Below are 6,348 nucleotides of genomic sequence, written 5' to 3' on the forward strand. Positions count from 1 at the left end.
GTCTAATTTATTTACATGTATATTATGAAATTGCAGTGCGCTGAGCTCTCTCGGCCACCGTACTTTTGACGTTTTGTTCTTTCAACCCGAACATTACGCAACATTAAACACTATTCCTAACGGCAGCTGTGATGTAGCTCACAGTGTAGACATATTTAGGCTCAAACTCGGTGTCCGTGGACCAATGCATGTGATAGCACTGATTGCATCTTGGACATGTTATCATTAAAATCAAACCGGCACTTGAACGCAGCCTGTGACCGCGTCCCTCTTGTGATCATCACGCTGCGCTGCGCTGCATTTGCTCTGCAGTTGCTCTACAGAGGTTCACTGTCTCTTTAAGAAGCCTTTCACTGCGCAGAGGCGCTACAGCAGCTCATCACATGATGCCTCTCTTGTGACAATCCAGACAGAAAGGAAAAGCCTCTCTGACTTCCAGCTGAGTTACAAGGTGCTGCGATGACACATGATTGTTGTTTTGGTGCCACGGGACCAACTTCAAGGCGGAAAATGGAGTTAAGTTAACGACTACCAGACAGACGCAAGAGCATTCCTATCTTTTAAAGTGGACGTTGGGTGGAGATTTGGGGTTGTTGCGCCGCCGGGGACAAAGTTGGCGCATGGAGAGGGACGAAGTTTCATTTTTGCGCAGCGTATTTTCTTTGTTTTTGTCGCCACTGCGTGCCAGCCAGATTCGCACCGCCTTCCTGGTAGCGAAAGAGGAGTAGACCGAGTTCAGTTTGGGTCATTTATTGTCGCTGGGGACCTGAGAGCAGATAACCGGACAAGTTGAGGACGCACGACGTCGGGTGAGATGGTGGACAGCAAACCTATTCTTCACGACAGACCTCCCGCCTACAACGCCGTCCCGGCGGCTTATGATTACGGCCCGCAGCAGCCTCACCCGCACGGCTATGGGGCCATCCCACCGGCGGCCCCGCCGCCCTATCCGTACCCCGACGGCCAAGGCGAGTAGCCCCGTTTTACCAACATTTACTAGAAAGTGAAGTTACCTAACGGGAAGAGAGGAGTCACTCTTGCCAACTTCCGTCTTTCCTTTAAAGGGAATCTTCCCCGTTATAGTTCAGAATATTGTAGCCCTCTAACAGGCGCATGTTTAAACTATCCTGACTTTAGGTACAACCGTGAAAGGATAATTAGTTTAGTTTATCAGGCGCTTCAAGGTTGCGCATGCGCCGTGTGTCAGTACAATGTCTGTTTATGACCTTTTTTTTTTTTTTTTGCATACATTTAGACTGTGTGTCAAAGGTACAACTATGATAAGTGATCCATAAATACAGAGTAAACCTTAGTCACATGATAAAGTTACAGTGTCAGCTTATCGTTCATTAGCTGACACTGTTTTCATAGGAAGCAAATGTAAAATGTTAATGTTGAAGTTGTGCTGTTAATGCAGGAGCTTTGCAACATAACTTGCAAGCCCTCGTCTTGAGCCGTGTCCCTGCTTCAAGTGAGCCATGAGGCAGCGAGGGCCTCGAGGAAGTCCCAGAACGAGCTCTCGTTTCTTGTAATTGCATGTGATTTCCTGTCTGCCAAACCGCAGCCCCTTTTGGTCTCTCCTCGGTAGATTTCAGTCACTGCACCTGAATGAGGTGGTGATCAAAACACAGCGGCGGAGGTGCACTGCTACAGTTCAGTGTTGGGTTTTCAGTCACCCGATTGGGAGTCGCCTGACTGGGAGGTGCAGCAGGTGTTTGTGATGGCTCCTGCGGACGCAAGCTTAGTCATGGTACCAAAGTTCAGTGGGCCACAGGAACACAGCAAGAGAAGTAGGCAAGTGGTCAAAAGGTCAATGAGGCTGGTGACGTAGACTGTAGACTATCAACATGCTCATTATAATTCATCATAAACTACTGATTGACCTTTTCCAGCTATTTTATATTTGTTGTAACTCTTTTATCAGATTCTGTTAATCTATTAATCATCCCAGTTTCTTTACACCTGACATTCATGCCATCCTAAATGCACATAGGCTAGTGTGGGAACTCCGCATTTGGATGTCATTACGGGGCGTGTTTCAACCGATACGGAAGAGAAATAAATACCAATCACAGGCATTTTGTTGTGACCCAGTTCACCGTATCAATCTTCAGGCGACTACACCCTTGTTTAATCTTGTGTCAGATCTTCAACAGACCAACTTTCACCTACAAAAAAAATAAAAGTGTAACGTGGTGATGTACGTATTTTTAGATGATACTTGTAATTTGAAGTTTACGTCCCTGTTTTTTTTTTTTTTTTGTTGCTGACTACTTCCCCTCACAAAGCAGTAAATTGTAACGCGTGCCGTCTCCTCGTTCGATCCTGCAGGGTTCCCGTCGGCCCAGATGGCCCCTGCTGTTTCCCAGCAGCCCTACCCTGGGACTTACACCATCATCCAGCCTTCTGTAGTGGTGGTGGGAGGCTGTCCTGCTTGCAGGTGAGGACACACACACACACACACACGCACACACAAAAACATACTGGACTGTGATTGATGGAGGGCTAATATAATATAATGTGTCAGGGTAGTGACAAACAAGCACAATCAGTCTTTAAGCACAAAGGTCAAATGTTGATACTGGAGCTTTACATCCAGGAAGAAGGCAGCAAAGCATCCCAATAGCCAGATTAGCACGTGGTGGATAGCATGTGTGTCCCATGTGATCGCTGCGATTATCCACAGCATCGAAAACAGTTTCCTCTGAGGCCTAACCGACTTTTTTTGTCTACATGCTGTTTCACAAGCGCATCCTTATCGCCCCGGCGTACTGTACGTGGCCCCGTCAGGCCCGCGGTCTGACATAATGCTAAGCATGACTTTGTGTTTTGGGAAAAAGGGCACTTTCGCATTAGTTTCACAGCAATGAGTCAACGTCCTGTCAGTCAGATGATTTTCAGCCTCAGACATGTGACGGCGGCCGAAGGTGGCTGCGGGACACGGTTCACGTGGGTGTCAAGCGGGAAGAAGATGTCTCTCTGTGTGTGTCCTTTTTCCTGCAGATTCAGCAGGTTTGTTTATTTCTGCGTGGTGGATGCATATAAAAAAGGGGGCAGTTGGGGTTTGAATGGGGGTAAGCATGTGACGTTGTGTCATCAAACTGAGCTAGAATATGAGTCTGGTAACATGTAATTGGGATTTTACGGCGCGCTTGAGACGATTGTTACTTTTCTGTCCATCGTCGCCCAGACCATTAGATTGGCTCTGCAGATTTTTTCGGAAGTTCGGGCTGGCTTCCGGTCCAGCGAGGCGCCTGTATTTTCTCTAAATCGTCTCCGCAGTTAGTCATTCGGCTTGAATGTGATATAGTCACAAACATAAAACATCAGACTCATTCACACCGGACTTTCATTTCTTCTTTTTGTTCTTATCTGTTGGTAACGTTAGCACAGTCACTCTGCTAAAAGTAGACAAGATGGGGACACTTTGTGAGAATGGTGCAGTTTGCTTTGAACGCCTACGGTTTGGTAAAGGTTTCGTAAAAGCTGACACAATTTCGGTCGGCATTTGCATTATCTGTCTCGCTCGGGTCAGTGACAGCAGCAGTTTCGGTCACCAGCGTACAGATAAGTTGTGCAAACATGGATTGGCGTCCTGTCGTCACACGCCAAACCTGCACAGTTTGAGTCCAAACGCTTTTGTTTAGTCATAAGTTTAGGGAAATGCGTCGCTGCAGATTGATTGGGATCATTTCTAATTAACTAACCGCCCCATATAATCCACAGCTCCGTGACACGCTTGGGTAAAATGAGATTGAGTGTTTTCAAAAGTAGCTCTTCATAGCTTTGGTTAATTCCCTCTCGTCGGGGCCTCCTGCAGATTTGCTGGCCACGCTGGGCCAGACTGCGGGCTGCAGTCATGAGACCGTGGTTAACGCTTCGCTTGCTGTCACTTTCGGTTAAAGCCGCCCTGAGAACGGCGTCCGAAACGAGCCGCTCCAAGTTATGACCGACGACTGGTGTGAAATCAAGAACGCGAGCCAGATGCTTGGCATTATTCGCATCCGGAATTGTAGCATCTGTAGGAGCTTTGGGAAGATCTTGGGCCAGTTCATTGAGACCACCTGGTTGGATCCTCTTTTTTTTATTCTTCACGGGACAGATCAGCCCACTCAAGTAGGCTGTAGCATTTTAACAATACCCACTTGATACACCATCACCCCTCCAGGATGGCGTGGATCAGGATGGATCCGTGATTTTATGTCCCTTACACCAAATTCTGAACCTACCACCCAAATGTCTTACAGAAGAACGGGAGACTCTGATCATCTGTCGTCCAATTTTGGTGAACCGTTGGTAGCCAGAGTTCCTAGCTCACTTGATATTTTCTCTTTTTCAGACCATTCTCTGATTGAAAATCCCAGTAGACGGTAGCGGTTTGGCACCAACAATCATGCCACGTTCAAAGTCACTTATATCGCCTTTTTTTTTTTTTCACATTCCGATGCTCAGTTTGAGCTTCAGCGGATCCTCTGTTGCTACCACGCGACCGTCACGTCGTTAGATATTTGCATCAGGGACGTCCCGGGGACGATCGAGGCTTTTTGTTTTGTCCTTTTTTGCGTGTGACGAGGCAAACGTGTGACAAGAATGCGACTAAGCAGGTCAGGTGTGAACCAGGAAGAGATTACGGTTGTATAGTTTTATAATGCAGGTTATCAGAGCTGTGAGTATTTAGGTTAGCTGGTTATTTATTTTGTTCAAACTATCCAACTCTAAGCTTTTTTTTTTTGTGATAAGAGCATAATACTATAGTTTCTTCACTGTTGTTGTTTGTTTTGCACGATTAAGAAAACATTGTTGTGTTAGAAGTAATCTAGAGGTAGATTTTTACAGAGCTATTTAAAGCTACAGGCCTATTTTGGATCGATTTCAAAGTTCATTATACTTAGTAATACTAACTGCACTGTGCAATCTAGGAAAACATAACGCTCGACATAAGTCCCACAGAAGAGAATAGACAGCACACAAAATAATCAAACACAACTCTCCTGTGTGTTGCAGAGTGGGCGTCCTGGAAGACGACTTCACCTGCCTGGGGATCCTGTGTGCCATCTTCTTCTTCCCCCTGGGCATCCTCTTCTGCTTCGCACTGCGCCAGAGAAGGTGTCCCAACTGCGGCGCCACCTTCGGCTAGAAAAAAAAGGACCAAACCGCGGGCCCCGCGCTTCTACTCCCCCCACACGCACACACACACACACACGATCCCAACAGTTTCTGTCTTTTATTTAGTCATGTTTTCCTAACATTACACATTGCTGTTGCCATCCCGTCACGTGCGGCGTATGATCTCGATATCAACACGGATTATGACGTTTTTCTTTCTTTTTTTATTATTAGAGGCACGTGTAGGATTACTATTTTCACCTCGATAGTAGAGGATGTGTTCTAGCATACGTTGAGTGTCCAGCTGTTGTCAGTGCCTTCACTACATGCTGAGTGATCATCATTTCTTCTATAGATTCCTTCTCGTTTTGTCCGAATTAACCGAGGCACCTATAGATATTTGCCAGAGGTTTATTTTCCTCTTTTTGTATTCGCTGGCACACTGCTAAGTTTTTGGTTATAATCATATTTAGTAACATTGCACCCAGAAATCACTGATGAATTTGCTTTTTCTTATTTTTTTTTTAATTATTTTTTTTGCCTCACCTGGACTAACAACACATGAAACGTGTTTAGAAGAAGCTGGAGCTGTTCCAGCCGCGACAGTGGACTCGCGGCGGACAGAAAGCCCGCGGCGCTCTGCCTCGCCCTGTTCGCGTTTCTTCTTGGGGCCATATTTGCACTGACCGTTCTGTCTGATGATAATTCTGCCGGGTTGTGCTGTCCCAGGGCCAATGCAGACCTCAGGTACACATAATCTGAAATGCCCTCGACTTTGCAGCCTCGAACACTGTCCCGACGCCGGACTTTCTCCTCCAGCTCGGAGGACGCGTGCTGAGCAAAAAAAAAAAAGCCGAAGATTTCTCTCAATAATGTGCGGATTTTTATCCTAAGTAACGATACTCTGTGACAAGTCAACCTGCCCACATCCCCCCCCTCCTCCTCCCAGTCCTCCCAGCCAGACAATCAGTCGAGAATGTCTACGTCCCTGTGTCTGCAGTATCTCCATGTCTTCCATAAGAGCAAGATGTTATAAAACTGTCCACAGGAGAAGAAAAGGAGATGAAACTGAGTGGGAGGGATTTAAAAAAATAAATAAATAAAATAAAATAAAATCTTCTTGCTTTAGAAAACACACTACGCACGCTTATGATCGGGGTTCTTTCTTTTTATATGAGTTACTGTAATTAAATTGAATGCTACTTATGCTTTTGACTGCTTGTGTTTTTTTTTTTAAACACT

The 6,348-nt window shown here is 46.0% G+C and overlaps 1 protein-coding gene across 1 annotated transcript; it reads left to right on the top strand.

Annotated features, from left to right (window-relative positions):
* Positions 1–163: 163 nt before the first annotated feature.
* bri3 (brain protein I3) lies at positions 164–6,314 on the top strand. The gene is made up of 3 exons (XM_084570560.1): positions 164–968; positions 2,332–2,440; positions 5,005–6,314. The coding sequence occupies exons 1-3, from the start codon at positions 815–817 to the stop codon at positions 5,135–5,137; spliced, it is 396 nt and encodes a 131-aa protein (XP_084426686.1). The 5' UTR covers positions 164–814; the 3' UTR covers positions 5,138–6,314.
* Positions 6,315–6,348: the final 34 nt, after the last annotated feature.

This window comes from Chelon labrosus (genome assembly GCF_963514085.1).
Source record: "Chelon labrosus genome assembly, chromosome: 21".
In the NCBI taxonomy this organism is placed as follows: domain Eukaryota; kingdom Metazoa; phylum Chordata; class Actinopteri; order Mugiliformes; family Mugilidae; genus Chelon; species Chelon labrosus.